At 41.9% G+C, this 18,241-nt stretch overlaps 1 protein-coding gene across 1 annotated transcript in view; it reads right to left on the bottom strand.

Moving 5' to 3' along the window:
• COL13A1 (collagen type XIII alpha 1 chain) overlaps positions 1–18,241 on the bottom strand; it is a 237,971-nt gene that overhangs the window by 58,602 nt on the left and 161,128 nt on the right. The window contains exons 19-23 of the mRNA XM_077454564.1: positions 12,248–12,274; positions 8,444–8,530; positions 7,517–7,570; positions 3,390–3,434; positions 1,207–1,275 (exon numbers count right to left, since the gene is read on the bottom strand). Coding sequence (XP_077310690.1) covers positions 1,207–1,275; positions 3,390–3,434; positions 7,517–7,570; positions 8,444–8,530; positions 12,248–12,274 — 282 coding nt within the window. The remainder of the gene's footprint in view (positions 1–1,206; positions 1,276–3,389; positions 3,435–7,516; positions 7,571–8,443; positions 8,531–12,247; positions 12,275–18,241) is intronic.

The raw sequence follows: 18,241 nt of genomic DNA, 5'->3' as shown, positions 1-18,241 counted from the left end.
TTAATTTTTATGATGAAGGCTCTAGGATATTTGGAAGAATGATATCAAGTGTTAAAGTCCATGCACACTAGCGTTTTTTTTATAAGCTAAAAAAACACTAGAAAAAAATGCTGAATGAAAAGTGCTGACAATAGCATTTTTATGCCAGCTTGTAGTAACGTTTAGGTAGCATTTAGAAGCGTTTGGGTTTTTTTTCTGCTGGAGCCCTGAGCCCTGAGCGATGAGCGATACGCTAACGTCACCTCGTGTTTGGAACAGTTCTAGGAGAACGGGTCTGTCCGCATGCGTCCGGCCGGCGCAACGGACTCAAGGCTGATGATTTTTTTATACACTTTAAGTGCAATTTTACTTTTTAATTTTTAGTAATAAAGGGTTTTACACTATCTGCAGCTCTATCTCTCTTTCATGGTCTTGGTATACTTATCCTGAGTCCCTCTGAATTTATGAGAAAGACCTTTGGGAGCGCTTCTCTACAATCCTTATACTGGAGTTTTGGCGCAAAGAGAATAGCGAGGACCCCTCTGGATTGGAAGACGAGTACATATCCATATGCCTTTTGTGATCCTCTGTAGTGGGGGGTCATGTTTTTCTGGTAAGCGGCAAATTTAATTTTCTTTGGTGGCGGATCAAGCACTACTTAATCGCACACAGCAGTGGATCGTTTATGGTTCATTTGTAGAGGACTTAATTCACACTCTTGAAAGAACTTTTTGTTGATTTACTTATATAGATTTGTAATTCATACACTGGGTGTATTTAAAGTTTGTATTATTATATATAGGGGCATGCGACTTGGTCTTATACTGCAAGGAATGTGCGGTTCGCATGGCCTGGGTTTATAACTTTTATATGCATTTACTATTTATGGTGTGATTTCATATCAATTTATGCTTAGAGGCTGGTAACAGTCCATAATTCACTTTTATTTACTTATACACAATCTGATGTTTGTGTGATTTAGTGTGGCTTATTATTTTTTATCTTTTGTTTTTCTGTAGTTATGTGACACAGTTAAGCTGCAGCCAAATCTGATCCGCTTAGGATCAATATATGTGATTGTTTCTTGTGTTTCACCTTAGCGCAGTTTTTTTTTTCCTTTTTTTCTATATTTTAACAGTGCAAAACAGTCACATAGTACTGTATGTAATAGATAAAAAAAAAATAATAAAAAGTATACAGTCCATAAATACAGCTTTATTTTATTACCTGTAATGCCTCACTTAGGTTGCTATTATATTCCACAATGTTGAATTTTCCTGGATCCCCTTTAGGACCCTAAAAGGAAACATAGAACTATTACTATGAGGTTGATACACTAACCAATATTTTAAAAAAAGACAGCATGTTGAAAAGAAAACATCTGATTGCACAATACCTATGAACCCATAAGGGTCCGTTCACATAGGCATATGCGCATTTTCTGCATAAATGCAAGTTCTTGCTGGCAGAAGATCCCGCAGAAGATACACCTCTAAATGACTCACGTTTACATGCACACAGTGTTTAGATATGAACAATTATTCTTTCATTAAAATGAATGGGTATGCAGTTAAGCACGCACATGTTTAGATGTGTTTATGTGTGCTCACATGTAAAATCTACATACTTGGATCCTACTTCTTTTTTTTTTTTTGCACAGCTAAACGTGACGCACATTTTCGCAGAGAGGCGCAGCTGTGTGTATGGGTTCCTTGATTACTATAGTGTTCAGACGCACACAAAACTATGCACAGTGTGCATCTAAAGGCAGCACTTTTTCTGCCCATGCGAATGAGCCCTATTAGTCAACTTTAATTACACACATGATATTTCTGAATATTTTTGTATTGGCTCTTAATTTTAGAATTATACTTTTTTTTTGCATAGAGCAGGGTCTCAGGACCTGTTAATAAGAAAAATGGGAGTTACCATTGCTGAATTGCCATTGATGATACCTGTCGTGACACTGTCATCCTCAATTGCTTAGTAAATCTAGCCATATACTATTAATTTTTTTTACGTTCAGCCACCATGGTGAAAGAAAAAAAGTAACAGATTTTGCCATCCACAGAGACAGCAAAGATGGATCAATCCCTCTGCTGGTAATTGGATGCAGCCGCTGCTTGGCCAACAATTTTCCATATGGTTTCTTTGATATTTCTGCCAAATAATATTGGGTGGGTGGGAGGGGGCCAACTGGGAATATCATACAGTGTATGGCAAGTCTTAGTGCCCAGCCTGGAACCAGTATGGGCAAAAAAGGTGCCCCAACACTTCACTGGCTGCATACTTGTTCAAGGTCAGAGACATACTAATTAGTGAAAAAAGAAGTCAGCAGATGCAAGTGCTGTATTTCTATCCTGGTCGAGTCCCCTCAAAGTATTTCTAAAGCTAAAGCTTTTTTTAAATCTTTAGATACAATAGGCAAGAGTTAAGCCTGGTACACACTATCAATTTTTTTTTCTTCAACCCAGCGGGCTGAACAAAAAAAAAACCTGAAGAACTCAGGAGGAGATCCGGTACTAACGATCAGATAATAGTACAGCGATCTCCCCCCACTGAGGTATTGTGCTCTGACAGGGGATGGCCCCCTTGCCAGAACACACTGGTCAGTGCTCTCAGCCAATGATACTTTTAGGTCATGCCCCTTTTGACAGAAATCCGATGTTCAGACAGGTTACGTCTGACCAGCTACTATACACATGGGCCGAATGTTGACCAGTTTCTATTGAACCGGTCGATACCGCCCTATATTTGGCCCATGTGTACAGGGATTTAGACCCTCCATCAGGTCTTATATTGCTATCCGTGTCACCAATTTAAAAATGTTCCCCTCACTGCTTGTCCTGGTAGCCATTGTCACTGGGCAAGGAAGTGGTGGGAAATCCAAAATGTGACAGTTGTCTTGGAACATTTACTATTCCATACAAAGTAAAAAAAAAAAAAAATAATTACTTTTCAAAACGTACCGATTTTCATTTTTGAATTGATTTTAGCTAGACATATCTTGCTGCAATGTCACAGCAAAAGATCCCTTCTTATGTTAACATTATCATTAAAATTAACATAATTAAAATTTTTCATTTTTTTTTGATAATAGTAACATGGGTTATTTTTTCTGACAGTACATATTTTTGTTAGTGAAACAATAAAATAAAATAATAGTGTATTGCATACAAGTAGACCCCTACATGGAGATTACCTTTATATGTTTTAATATATACAGTACAGGAACTTTGTTGAATGTGTATTTATCTAAATGAATGTGTTAAACACAGAGCAGATAAAAGTAAAGTGGGTGGGCAAATAACCTAAAAGCATATTCATGTCTGATTGCTGGTGTGCGCTAATTGTGTTTTTGCTTTTTGTAGTCTAGAAACTATCCAACAGAAGGAACTAATTCAACTCACTCTTGGTCCAGAAGGGCCTTGATCTCCTTTTGCTCCTGCAGCACCCTGTGAACAAATTAAGAATCAGTGGAACTGTAGAAGTTGCTAAAAAAAATAAAATTTTAGTTCAGGAGTGTGGAATTAAAATTCACAGAGATCTGATCCATAAATTTTTTTTCCAGCTGAGGTCCGAATAAATCTCCTGTTGATGACTCAGATCATTCACATCACAACCCCCTCTTCTAAAATCACAATCTAATTTTTTTCCATCAGTTTCTTCAGTCCTCCTTTACATCACAGTTTTCCCTTGACAGTGGTGTCCTCTGCCGCCCCCGTCACATCACCCCCCCCCCCCCCCCCCACAGTAGTGTCCCCTACCCTTCCTTCACACTGACCCCCAGTAGTGTCCTCTGCCCCCACCTTCATATCCCCTCACAGCAATGTCCTCTGCTCCCTTTTCACATTACAGACCCCCTCAGCTCTGCCTGTCATTTACATTGCAGCCCTCCTAAGCTCTGCTCCCCCATTCACATTGCAGCCCCCCTCATCTCTGCCCCCATTCACATTGAAGCCACCCTCAGCTCTGCCCCCCATTCACATTGCAGCCCCCCTAAGCTCTGCCTCCATTCACATTGAAGCCCCCATCAGCTCTGCTCCTCCCATTCACAGTGCAGCCCCCTCAGCTTTTCTACCCATAGCTCAGCACTGACATTCTCATTACAATCCCTCACAGCTCTGTCCTCCCATTCACAGTGCAGCCCCCCTCATCTCTGCCCCCATTCACATTGAAGCCCCCCTCAGCTCTGCCCCCATTCACATTGCAGCCCCCCTCAGCTCTGCCTCCATTCACATTGAAGCCCCCCTCAGCTCTGCCCCCATTCACATTGAAGCCCCCCTCGGCTCTGCCCCCATTCACATTGCAGCCCCCCTCATCTCTGCCCCCATTCACATTGAAGCCCCCCTCAGCTCTGCCCCATTCACATTGCAGCCCCCCTCAGCTCTGCTCCTTCCTTACACAGTGCAGCCCCCCTCAGCTCTGCTCCCCCCATTCACATTGAAGCCCCCCTCATCTCTGCCCCCCATTCACATTGAATCCCCGCTCAACTCTGCCCCCATTCACATTGCAGCCCCCCTCAGTTCTGCTCCTTCCATACACAGTGCAGCCCCCCTCAGCTCTGCTCCCCCCATTCACATTGCAGCCCCCCTCATCTCTGCCCTGCCCCCCATTCAAATTGAAGCCCCCCTCAGCTCTGCCCCATTCACATTGCAGCCCCCCTCAGCTCTGCTCCTTCCTTACACAGTGCAGCCCCCCTCAGCTCTGCTCCCCCCGTTGACATTGAAGCCCCCCTCATCTCTGCCCCCCATTCACATTGAATCCCCGCTCAACTCTGCCCCCATTCACATTGCAGCCCCCCTCAGTTCTGCTCCTTCCATACACAGTGTAGCCCCCTCAGCTTTTCTCCCCGTAGCTCAGCGCTCCCATTCTCATTACAAATTCCTCAAAGCTCTGTCCTCCCATTCACAGTGCAGCCCTGCTCAACTTTACCTCCCATAGCTCTAGACCCCCATTCACATTACAGACCCCCACTAATTCTGCCCCCCCATTAACATTGTAGCCCTGCTCCTTCACTCTCCTACCTTACTAACACAGAGCAGAGAGCAGGAGGCAGGACAGCTCTAGACAGCGGGAGACATAGCAGCTTTGTATGGAGGGTGGGAATGGGAGCTGCCAGAATTAACTTTTCAAGTGTCCCAACAGGTGATTGGTTGCTAGGACCTAACAACCAATCCCCTGCTGGGACACTTAAACAGTTAATTCCTGCAGCTCCCGCCCACCATCCAAAGCTGCTTTTTCTCCCGATCTCTGTCTAGCATTGTCCCAGGGCTGCCTTGCTGTGATGACAGCGGTTGCTGAGGTGAAGAACTGGCTCCTAAATGGTGGTCGGGATGGGTTAGTGACTCGGTCCGCATCTGGCCATGGTCCATCATTTAGTGGTCACTGTTCTAGATTCTACTAACATTCAGGGAAACTATTTTGTTGGGTTTGTAAATAGTTGACCTTTTAACTCACAAACATCCCCAGAAAGTGACTTGGTAATGGAGCATACACAACACATCTGCAACAGATGGTTACAGATGTTTGATCTTAGACACCCAATTCTGCCAATTATAGGATGTTTATGGGAACCATCACACCTTAGCACACATCCCCATTCCCCACCTGATAAATCTTGTAATGCGACTTGTGTGTGTATGAGATTATCTATTCACCAGTCTCTCCTGGCATAATAAATGTAATATATTGCAATTTACCAATCATTAGATGTGGTGGCTGCATTCATTTTCTTTTTTGGCTTTTTTTTACACCTTAGATCAGCAGCATTGTTAATCTTGGGGAGGGCAGTGTTAGATGCACTAGCAGATAGAGATGGGCCAAACACCCCCCTCGGTTCGGGTCGAAGCAGAACTCAAAAGTTCTGCCCAGAACTATGAACTCCATTGAAGTCTATGGGAGCCGAATATGAAAAAGTCAAAGTCCTCATTTTGAAGGCTTACATGCAAGTAATTGGCCATAAAAAGGGTATGGGGGGTCAGGGTACTGCCCTGGGGGACATGTATCAATGGCAAAAAAAATAAAAAATACATTGTTTTTAAAGTAACAGTGATTTTAATGATGCTAAAAGGGAAACAATAAAATTAAAAAATCCTTTAAATATAGTTCCGGGGGGTGGGTTGGTCCCCTTAGTCTGCCTGTAAAGTGGTGCATCTGTAGCATGCCAAAGGTTTGCATGTGGACAGGAGCGGGTGCATGGTTCTCAATGCAGAGACTCTGTGTTTGGGGTTGTGTACCTGCTCCTGCCCACATGTCTAACTTTGAACATGCTGCAGCAAAAATTACATTTCTAAAGAAAGGTTGCAATTGTTGGCACCCGGCTATTTAAAAAAAATTAAGAACAAAATGTAAAAGAAAAATTGGTTTGCAAGGACGTTGCGGCCGGTTTCCCGACCCCGCATCTTAACAACCAGCTTTTCACTGTGCCCTGATTGGGCAAAGCTTTGCAGCACACAGTGCAATGCAGGGCATTCGGCGTCGCAAAAACCCGCCCATATTTGAGTGTTCGCTGTACAGGCGAACAGCCGATGTTCGGCCAAACTTTTGCTGGGCCCGGACCCTTCTTTACTATCAGATTTAGGTACACTAACATATTGAAACTGAACAGCAAGCAGTTACAGCAAACTGTTTTTTCCTTATATAAAGGTTTTACATATATAAAAGCTGATCATTGTAAGCACTCTACTGTCAGTAGCAAATGGTTTGCCTCAACCTTGTAACTACTACATCTGCAGAACAGCTTTATCTGTTGAAAAAAACAGACTTACTGGCCAGATCATTAGTTGAAATTAAAAGAAAGAAAGCCTGCACAAAAAGTAAAATAATGCAGAATTGGTAAACTGCAATATTAGAGATGTTTGCTTTTGGATTTAATACAACTTTAAGTCATAGAGGTTGATTTACTAAAACTGGAGGCTATAAAATCTGGTGCAGCTTTACATAGAAACCAATCAGCTTCCATTTTTTTTGTCAAAGCTTAATTGAACAAGCTGAAGTTAGAAGCTGAATGGCTACTATGCATACAGATTTTGCACTCTCCAATTTTAGTACATCAACCTTCATAATGTACTAGCACACGCTGCATAATAGCACATTATGACAGACTCAGATGTTATAATGTGCCCTCTAGGGTTGCGCTGTCACAGCTTCCACTGGTCCTGGGCACTTCTATCCTGGTCTCCCTTCCGGGTCCCATCCCTACGGTTGCTTGAATGACCAGGCCACGATGATGTCACTCCTACACATTCACACGGCATATTTGCCTTTAGTAAAACAACCTCTTTTTGTCTTCTCAGAGTATTGCTAGGATATCCAATGTGTACAGTATGTCTTTGAGATATGTTTATAACAGTCTTAAGGGCAACTGAGTATGGGCAAGAGAAATATGTCAGATCTTCACTGATTTTTAAAAATTACATTAGTGCCTAATTGAATACCTGGCCAAAAATCGAACAAAAACAACACAGGTGGTGCGTTTTTAGGAATACTTTGAACCACATAAACAATTACTCCACTGGATGTCATAATGACCTACCTTATCACCCTCTTGACCTGGAATTCCAGGTTGGCCAACAGCACCGGTTTCTCCCTAAGCAAACATAGAAAAGAGGTAGGAAATGGGAGACAATGCACATTACACATCAACAAGGTGCCAAGAACAGAAAATATGCATCTGCTCCCATTCTAATCATTCTGGTTGTTTTCTTTCATTTATATGCTATGGAAATTCACACCAAGACCCACAGCATAAGCAATGAAGGCAACACTTTCCCTTGTGGGCAAAGAATTACAAGCATACTTCAAATGTTTAACAGAGTCTATCTCGATAAAAAGATATATGTACTTTTAGTTGCTTTTGTTCTTTGACCTTTCCTCATCTTTGGAGATATAAAAGAAATAATGATGATATAAAAGAAGTTACCTTTTCATGCTCAGTTTGTCATATTTCAGCCTTCAAAGAGAAGGCAACATCTTTTAACCTGTCTATCACAAACGTCTTACGCTTTGTGTTAACTCTAACAAGATCACCCAAACTGATATCAAAGGTGTTTTATCAGTTTAACACTATAGACTGATTTTTAATCAGGTCTCTTGAATCACTTTTTCTGTGATCTAAAGTAAAATGTGAATGATATATCAATTTTCAAATGACAGCAAGGATTACATAGGTACTGCTCCTGCCCTGGAGAAATCTTGCACAGCTTGCAAATCTTGCTAGTGGACTAACTTGCAGAAATGTGCCCATCCCTTGAATGAATTGCATAGCCCATTAGGATTTGGCTTGGCTGATTCATAGGTTTCTGGCAGTCTGGTGGGAGTAAGTGTGTGTCATTGTATATACAGGGCATGCTGTGGCATGTAGTTCCTCCAGTTCTAAAACACAAAAGGCACAAAGGCCATGTTGCTTTGGTTTCCCACGAATGTCTCAAGTTTGCTATAATTTAGGTAGTAACATACAGACCTTTGGTCCTGGAGGTCCTGGTAGACCCGGTGTACCAGGTTCTCCTTTAACTCCTCCAAGTGCATTGCCAGTGTCACCCTTTTCACCCTGTATAGAAAACAGACATGCGGTAATTTTCACAGGTTTTGGTTTTTCATAGAAGTATCCATAAGACATAATGCAGTAAGCAATAGTAACAGAAATAAGGCCACCCATGCAAAAGGCTTACTCTAACATGTTGCTAGATACGTGTATTGGTGTATCCACTCAAAATTACGCTGTTGATTCTCCTTTCTGGCTTAACCCACTCCATTCACATGTATTCATTGAAGACTTTCTCATCAACATATCTCCTTCAAAACACCAGTTTTAGGTGGCAAACAAGTTAGAAAAGTTCATGGATGTGGACAAAAATAGCACCCAGTCAAGTTCTGAAGTTAGTGTACTTTCTCCCCTATGCTACACTCAAAGGCAGCAGATACCAGAAAAGTTTTTAAAGTTCATATCCCTCTTACTGAGGGGGATATTTGTTCGCTACCTCCAGTGGTGGACACTATGTCAAAGATCTGTGGTAACCTCTACAAACCAGATCTAGGGAATGGTTTATGGCAGGGGTCTCCAAACATTCTAAACAAAGGGCCAGTTTATTGTCCTTCAAACTGCAGGAGGGCTGGACTGTGACCAGGGGGAGTAGAAATTTTCCCGGCATCAGTGGGAGTAAACATCACCATATTTGGTATTAGGTGGATGAATAGTAATTTATCATTGTTATCATTGGGGGGAATAGTGCCCCATTACCAATGTCAATAAGAGAAATGGTGCCCCATTGTGAATATCAGTTGGCAAAACAGTGTCCTGTACCAGTGGAAGAATAGTACCCCAAGGGCAAGATAAAGGCAAGCAAAGGGCCACATCTGGCCCCAGGATGCAATTTGGAGACCTCTGTATTATGGCAAAGCTATTTCCATTGTGTTGAACTATTTAAGGAGGCAACCCTGCAACCTTACTGAAAGCTTCCTCACTGCTAGGTTTTCAGGGGAGCCCTTCTAAGAATGATTTTTGGTTAAGCATGCACTCCGCATTGTAGAGCAACCTGATCCACTAAACAGAACCCCTGCCATGTTCATTGCTAAGTTTCAAGTGTATCGAAGCCCAAGAGCAAACTTTTACTATATTGCAGCTTAATAATAATAATAATAAATTCCTAAATTATTTTATTAATTTAATTGTTGCCCTAATTACATTTTGAAAAAGGAATTCTGGGGTTACATAGTTGGTAAGGTTGACTAAAGACACAAGACACATCCAGTTGAATTAACAAGGGACAAATAGGCTGTTTACTTTCCAAGTAATTTGCGATTTGTAAGGGACGTGTAACAGATTTGGAACAGTCTAACTGGCGTTAGCAAATAATAGCCCTCTGTCTGTTATCTTATCAGAGAAGAGGGATATATCCCCCTAAAAAACATCTGTAGACTCAAGAGCAAGTGAATAAGCCTACGTCCAAACGTTTTACAGCTAGCTAAAACAAACTAATTCAAAATATTCCATATACCTTGCCAGACTGCCTAATGTAATTTGTAATCTCATCTGATTATTTACCAACCCTAAGGGGACCATCCAGTGGTTTTAACACTTGGCAAAGTGACATACTCCTCTTCGTTCTGTTTGAATGCTAACATACAAACACAAAGTTCATTGTTTTGTATGGCTCCTCAAAACTAGTGTACTAATTGCTCTATCTTTCTATTTGTCAAATTGAGTACTTTCCAGTTTTGGTTCTGTTTGAGTATTTCAAGCCCCCTTTCACACTGAGGAATTTTTCAGGCACTTTTGGGTATTTCAAGCCCCCTTTCACACTGAGGCATTTTTCAGGCACTTTTGGGCCTTTTTCAGCCACTAGCCAGGGGTTAAAAGTGGCCCGCTAGTGGCCAAAAACCCTTGCAAAAACAACAGTAAAACACCGCTAAAAATAGCAGCACTTTACCGCCGACAGCGCCATGCCCCAGTGTGAAAGCAGCCTTAGTCAGGTCATACATTATGCAATTTTCTTTCCTTCAATCACAGGTTGAAGTAAAGAAACTTAGCTTGACTGCCCCATAAACACAGTCTGTGTTGATGGGGGAATCCCTCCCGCTGTACTATTGGAACAGGAAGGGGCCATCCCCAAACTGTTCCCACAAAGTTGGGAACATAAAATTGTCCAAAATGCCTTGGTATACTGATGCCTTAAAGTGGATGTAAACCCTTACTTACAACACACTTTGACCTACAGGTAAGCCTTAATCTAGGTCCAAGAAATATCTCCTAAACCTACACAGTTTAGGAGATATTTGCTGAAAGACAGGCACCGCTTTTTAAGACACATGCGGCATAAATAGCGGCGCGCAGGCGCACTGAGTGCGCAGCTGTCAACGGTGATATGCCGTGCGTGGTGGCTCCCGTGCGCATGCGCGGGAGTGACGTCATTGCGGCTTCGCCAAATGACATCGGCGGAGCGGCGTGACCCACCGAGAAGATGGATGCGCCAGACTACAGGGGACAGCGGTGACATCGCTGGCTCCTGTTTCAGGTAAGTCCGATGCATAGTAGTCCATTATGCTTTACCTTTGCAGGGAATGAAAGAGAATGAAAGAGGAAGTAAACTCATCAGGGTTTACTTCCTCTTTAAGAGTTCCCTTCCCTGGAACTAAGGGGCCAAGCCCAACCCCTGAAAAACAACCCCACACCATAATCCCCCCTCTACCAAATGATTTGGTCCAGTGCACAAAGCAAGGTCCATAAAGACATGGATGAGCTAGTTTCGGGCAGGAGGATCTTGATTGGCCTGCGGTCCTGAGCTCATCCCATCTTTGGGATGATTTAGAGCGGAGACTGTGAGCCAGGCCACATCAGTGCCTGACCTTACAAATGCACTTCTGGAAGAATGGACACCCTCCAAAACCTTGTGGACAGCCTTCCCAGAAGAGTTGAAGCTGTTATAGCTGCTAAGGGTGGGCCAACTCAATACTGAACCCTACGAACTGAGACTGGGATGCCATTAAAGTTCATGTGTGTGTAAAGGCAGGCATCACAATACTTTTGGTAATATAGTGTAATCTGGAAATAATTTTTAAAATGAGTACAATTTTATTGTAATATACTTTTTTCAATACCCAAATTATTTTTCAAACAAAACTGCAAAATTATTGTCAACATTTCTTTAATCCTCTCTACAAATAAAAACAGTCATATAATATTTTATCATTAGTTTTGTTAAAAAAATATTTGACACTTTTATCTATCTCTAGAGCTACTTTGGAACTGTAAAGTATAGCAGTTAGAAGAGTCAATGTTAAATTATTTAACTCAGTAATGACCATCTGTATTATTATCATGTCAGCATGTGTTATAGAGGATGAACTTTGAATGTGCTTCTAAGACCCTACATCAGTTCTCGTGCTTTGCAAAGGCATTTTGAAGTCTTTATTTTACTCATGAAAAAGGTATCTTGAAATCTAAGAACAAAGAGATTTATCACACAGAGCAAATTACATACTCCAATTCTAAAAATATCTTAGCGGTCATCCACCGTCCATTGCAAGAATTTCCCCTCTCACGCTAGATAGGATTCAGTTTGACAATGATAAGTCCAATTTTACATTAACTATAGACCTTGTAAATCACATCCTTCCCAATATTAGATCAAGTTCTATTATATATTAGATATTCAAGTACACTTTGCTGTGTGGAAGGTACACAACTTCCAATCACCTGAAATTTTACTTGTTAAATATATAAAGGTGTTAAAGTGTTTAAGGGGAATATAAACTGAACAATATATACCTTTGCTCCTGAGACTCCTACTTCACCCTAAAGGAATGCATAAAATAGGCATACATTATTTTAATAAAATAATATAATTTTAGCTATTATACTAAAAATACACACAAAGTAACATGTCCATAGTCTGAACCAACCACTAGCAATCAGAAAAAAACATAGTACTCTTTGTTTAATGTACTTATAAAGTTCTTCCATTGACCATAGACCACTAAGGAACGGGAGCGGTTGCTCATGGTAACCCGCTAGATGCCTTCTTTCATTTTGATTTAACATCCAGATCTTGGTCTAGATTGATCTGAATTGTACATAACGAATCTAACTTTCTTCTTTAGATTTCGACAGATAATGTCAAGTATACTGTAGATGTCAAGATTATTGGAGGTATTCAACAAATGTTGTTAATAACAATAAACTCCAATGAAAAGGTCTACACCTTGAAATATTTTATGAATTGTATTGTCTGTACTGCCTTCCGTTTTTATAGCTCTAACTTTGTACAGCACCATGGTGAATAATGGGACTACATAAATAAAAATAATTCAATATTTTATATTTCATTTGGGGCTCATTGGGATGGGTTTAATTCTATCCTCCATGCAGAGCCGCTGGCAAATGCGTGTGCATCCACCTCAGAGCTGCATGCAGGCAGCCCATAGAAGTGGATGCACACACAGCTGTTGCATGGACACATTCACATGTCAAAGGTTTGCATGTGGACAGGAGCGGGTGCATGGTTCTCAATGCAGAGACTCTGTGTTTGGGGTTGTGTACCTGCTCCTGCCCACCTGTCTAAATTTGACATGTGATTGTGTCCATATAGCCGCTGTGTTTGTATCCGCTTCTATGGGATGCCTGCATGCAGCTCCACAGTGGATGCACCTGTATTGTCCAGTGGCTCTGCATGGAGGATGGGCTTAATCATCCGTCTCAATAAACCCTTAAAAGGGTTGTAAACCCTCAGGGTTTTTCACCCTTCTAGGCATTAAGGTGAAAAAACTCCTGTAATGCAGCTGCTCTCCAAAGCCTCCCTTTTACTTACCTGAACTCTGTCTTTCCAATGTCGGGAATGAGCACACAAGCTCCAGGTGATGTCTCAGGTCCTGATTGGATAGATTGATAGCAGCACAGCCATTGGCTCCTAATGCTGTTAATCAAATCCAATGATGCGGGCACCTGGAGGCAGGGCAGAGTCCTGCTGTCTGTGTCAATAGATGCAGCAGCAGGAAACAGGAGCTTGCCCGCACGACTGCCCCGAGGGATAGCAGTTCTCCAACGGGGCACTCAAGAAGAGGAGGAGCCAGGAGCGCCACTGAGGGACCCCAGAATAGGAGAATCAGGCCACTCTGTGCAAAACCAACTGCACAGAGGAGGTAAGTATGACGTTTGTTTAAAAAAAAAAAAATAATTAACATTTAGATACCCTTTAACCTGCACTAGTAAGATATTAGTTCCAGTGGCCATGTTTCCCTTGTACAACTTTAAAATCTGAACAGCTAAATACACAGATAAAATACATATATGAGAGCAGATTAAATTGCCAAAGGATTTGTATTTCTGTCCATTCAGTTATGGAATTTACACTACTGTTCCACACAGCACAGTCCTGTCTGGCAGGGCAGGAGATGTGAAAATGTTCTGATGCAGTTAACTCCTTGGTTTCCGACCGCACACAAATATGCGGCCTCTCAGCATCCCGGCATTGGCACAGAGCGACTGCATGTTTGCATGCATTAGTGCTCCCGGCACAGTTAACGGCGCCTGATGGAAAACTCTCAATCGCTGCATGCTATTGGGAAATTTACAATCAGATGACCTTAACCACTTCCCGACCAGCGCACGACGATGTACGTCGACAGAATGGCACGGGCAGGCATATTGGCGTACAGGTACGTCCAATATTCAATGCCGCCCTGCCATCGGGAGCGCGCCGCCGCCGGTGCGCTCCCGCGCTGGTCGGGACCCCCGTGAGTCCGTTTGCGGGACCCGCGGACTCGATCGCCGCGGGCATCCCCACGATCGTCTCACGGAGCAGCCGAATGGAGGAAATGCCGAGTAAACAGCATTTCTCCATTCTGCCTAGCAACTAGTGACGCTGATCTCTGCTCCATGTGATTGGAGCAGAGATCAGTGTTCACTAAATGAAAGTCCAACCCCCCCACAGTTAGTAACACACCCCTAGGAACACTTAACCCCTACACTGCCACCCACTGGTTAACCCCTTCACTGCCAGTGTCATTTACACAGGAATCACTGCATTTATATAGCAGTGATTACTGTATAAATGACAATGGTCCCAAAAATGTGTCAAAAATCTCTGATGGGTCCCCCACAATGTCGCAGTCACAATAAAAATCGCTGATCGCCGCCATTACTAGTAAAAAATAAATAATAAAAAATTATTAATAAAAATGCTATAAAACTATCCCTATTTTGTAAACGCTATAACTTTTGCGCAAACCAATCAATAATCGCTTATTGCGATTTTTTTTACCAAAAATATGTAGAAGAATACGTATCAGCCTAAACTGAGGGAAAAAAATGTTTTTTTATATATTTTTGGGGGATATTTATTATAACAAAAAGTAAAAAATAATGCGTTTTTTTCAAAATTGTCGCTCTATTTTTGTTTATAGCGCAAAAAATAAAAACCGCAGGGGTGATCAAATACCACCAAAAGAAAGCTCTATTTGTGGGAAAAAAAGGACGTCAATTTTGTTTGGGAGCCACGTCGCATGACCGCGCAATTGTCAGTTAAAGCGACGCAGTGCCGAATTGCAAAAAGTGGTCTGGTCTTTGACCAGCAAATTGGTCCGGTCTGAAAGTTGTTAAGCCCTGCCTATCTGCATATAAAACCCCTTGAGGAGCTGGCACCCGCCAGCTCCAAGGGGTTAAAGAACTTCTCCCCACCTACACCCTGTGACTGGACAATGAAAGCAGAAGCAGCACATTGATGAGCTCATCCCTCTGTCACTCTGATCTCTCCTACTATCAGTCTGCCCTGCAACTCACTTGATGGGCTTCTTGTGCTTCTCGATCCTTGTCTCTAATGTTTGCTGTGTAGTAGTCTGCAATAGGCTAATATCAGATCAAATGCAGGTACCTACACTATTTGCATTTGAAAAAAATACATTTAACAATATGTTAACGACTAAAGGGCTATGCTAATTACATTTTTATATCTGCCTGATATTCATATTTAAGAGAACTCCAGTGAGTAGTAGATGGGTAAATCCCACTAAAATCAGTTTGTACAATACAGAATAACAGCTAGATGCATCCATGAAACTAAAAGGATGTGTAAAAATCGAGTAACAAAATCTGGAGAATATTGTCTCCAATTGGGTTTTAATGTTCGCGACAAAAAAATTGATTTGCTGCTGTTTTATAAGACCATATCCCCTAGTACCCTATTACTCATTTATTTTCCCGCACCGGCAAAATTAGGCTGTAATTGGATAGATTGGTTTCCATAGCAACATTGACACGTTCCTTTACTCCTGTTTTTATAAATCACTCCCATTGTGCTGACAACACACATAAATGTGTGTTCTAACTATGCTAGCCCAGAGTAGGGCACACAGGTACATGTTAACATTTACAGGTAATCAATTACAGTACCTGACCTCTTCAATGTTACATATGTATAATATTGCATATGTATAATATAGAATATAATGCAGAATACTTTAATCATTATTGATGCTTATACCTTAGAAAAGCTTAGACATCACTGATGCTTATATCTCTAAAGTAGTTATGATAAATGTACATTGAAATGTGAGCCAACAAATTTTTCCAATATTATAAATCAATGGCGACACAAAGGTCAGCCTCTATTACCATAGTGAAATATCAGAGTTCTGTATTATCAGATGACAGTCCAAAAGGAGATTAAACAATGGCATCTGTGTACTTAGAAAAACTCATTGTGTACTGTATGGATTTATTTGAGTCTATGATAAATGAAGACATCCCCTGATAAGTACTGTAACATACTAGCAGTTACTAGATTTCAAATCAATCTGTACAGTGGTTACCATATAAGCTGACAATTTAAAACCTGTATACAGTCATTTAAAAGATGAATGTTTTTCTCTTTTATAACCATTAGTGCTGGAGGAAGAAAATTAACTTAATCCAAACTACATCTGTTCCTGGATAACCCTAACCAAGGAAATCAGGAACTCATTTTACCCCAATTAATACATGTTTATATTGCTGACAATATAGCTTGAGCGCTCCTTGTAATACAGTCTTTCTGGGGCCAGGGGAGAGAATTCAGTGTACAGACATGGCAAAACTTTTTTTCCTAGTTTTAGTTTTAGTTTTGTTTATTGACTGTAGAAATAAAAAGTATATGCTAATAGGCATTTAAACACATCATAATGAAAAACCCAGTGACCTTGTTTGCCCTTTAAATATCCAGTGGGGTTGAAGGGTTAATTGTACATTACAAAAATCTATTTAGGATGACACCACACATACAGTTTTATGAGAACCTGAGCTTCAAAAACCATGGTGTCCATCCATATGTTGAACTAAACAATTTTATAGCATAGGGGTCACCTACTTACTGGAGGTTTGCTGAGGGCAGTTGAGCTTGTACTCTCAGTGTCACTAAGTAGTCTTGGCCACAGGGCTTGCAATAGTTGCACAGAGAGCTCAGTAATGCTGAGCCTTTGGCTTTACCAGGCTCAGCATTAGTCAGCTGCACTAATGTTGGAGTGTCCCGTGGACACTACAGCCTCAGTGCCAACTCCCACAATGTCTCTTTGAGTGCCGCCAGAGATAGCCTCTTCCACGGGCCTCATTGGAGGCACGGACCTGACTGGTGGAGGCTACAAACCGAAATCATCATACATCATCATACATCGCAAACATGGCCAATTGTTGTCACTATCAAAAAGAAAATGTCTGGCCTTACACTAATTGTCTAGGGAAATTATTACTAATAAATGCAGATCTTTAGTAGGTATAAAGGAGTTTTATAGCATTATAGCTGCTAAGCAGACTATTTTAAAGAGTCCACCCAACATTTGGACTGGATTGGCAACGTTGAGTTAAACATTACCACAACGTGGCATTACAACATGCGCATTATCACAATGTGGCAGCCCATTTGAAGGACTGCCTCCATTGCTGCTCAGGAACTGCTGTTAAAGCGGAGGTCCACCCTAAAATGGACCTCCGCTCATCGGAATACCCCCCCCTCCGGCGCCACAATCGGCACCTTTCAGGGGGGAGGGGGGTGCAGTTACCTGGATAATCCAGGTAACTGCACCCACTTCCGGGCTAGCTCTCTGCGGAAAGGGGCGTACGTTACGCCCCTTTCCGCAAGCGCCCGCCCCCTTCAGCAAGTGCCCCGCTGCCTGCTGGGAAACACACAGCTCCCAGAGGCAGCGGGGACCGTCTGGATTGCGCCGCGCGGCTCGCGCATGCACAGTAGGGAACCGGGAAATGAAGCCGAAAGGCTCCATTTCCTGATTCCCATACCCAAGATGACGGCGGCAGGACCCGCCAGACGAGCGAGCGATCGGCTTCGGGTGCCGACATCGCGGGCGCGCTGGACAGGTAAGTGTCACTATTTAAAAGTCAGCAGCTGCAGTATTTGTAGCTGCTGGCTTTTAAAAAAAAAAAAAAACGCGGAGTCCCGGTGGACTCCCGCTTTAAGTTGTTCCTCCATAAATAGGGTTTAATACTGGTTTTAATATAGCTCTGATAAAGTAGGAGTGGTATTGCCCCTGAAACATGTTGGCTCTTTTTATATGTATATATACTTGTACACAATTTTAGTCTGGTGCTCCTTTTGGTATTTTTGTAATCTAAATGAATGGGCTCCTCTGATATAATGCAAATTTACCTATGTGCGTTAAATACACTGCAAAGATTGAAATGGGTTCTAAAATATTAGTTTTGGATTAACACGGTCAACTTAAATTACAGGTCATCTTCCCCATATTTCTCTGGGGCTTTGGAAGGGAGATCATTCCGAAT

Source organism: Lithobates pipiens, unplaced genomic scaffold (genome assembly GCF_037356315.1).
Source record: "Lithobates pipiens isolate NorthernLeopardFrog02 unplaced genomic scaffold, aLitPip1_a1.2 Scaffold_25, whole genome shotgun sequence".
NCBI classification, from domain to species: domain Eukaryota; kingdom Metazoa; phylum Chordata; class Amphibia; order Anura; family Ranidae; genus Lithobates; species Lithobates pipiens.
This window is presented reverse-complemented; position numbering and strand designations above follow the sequence as displayed.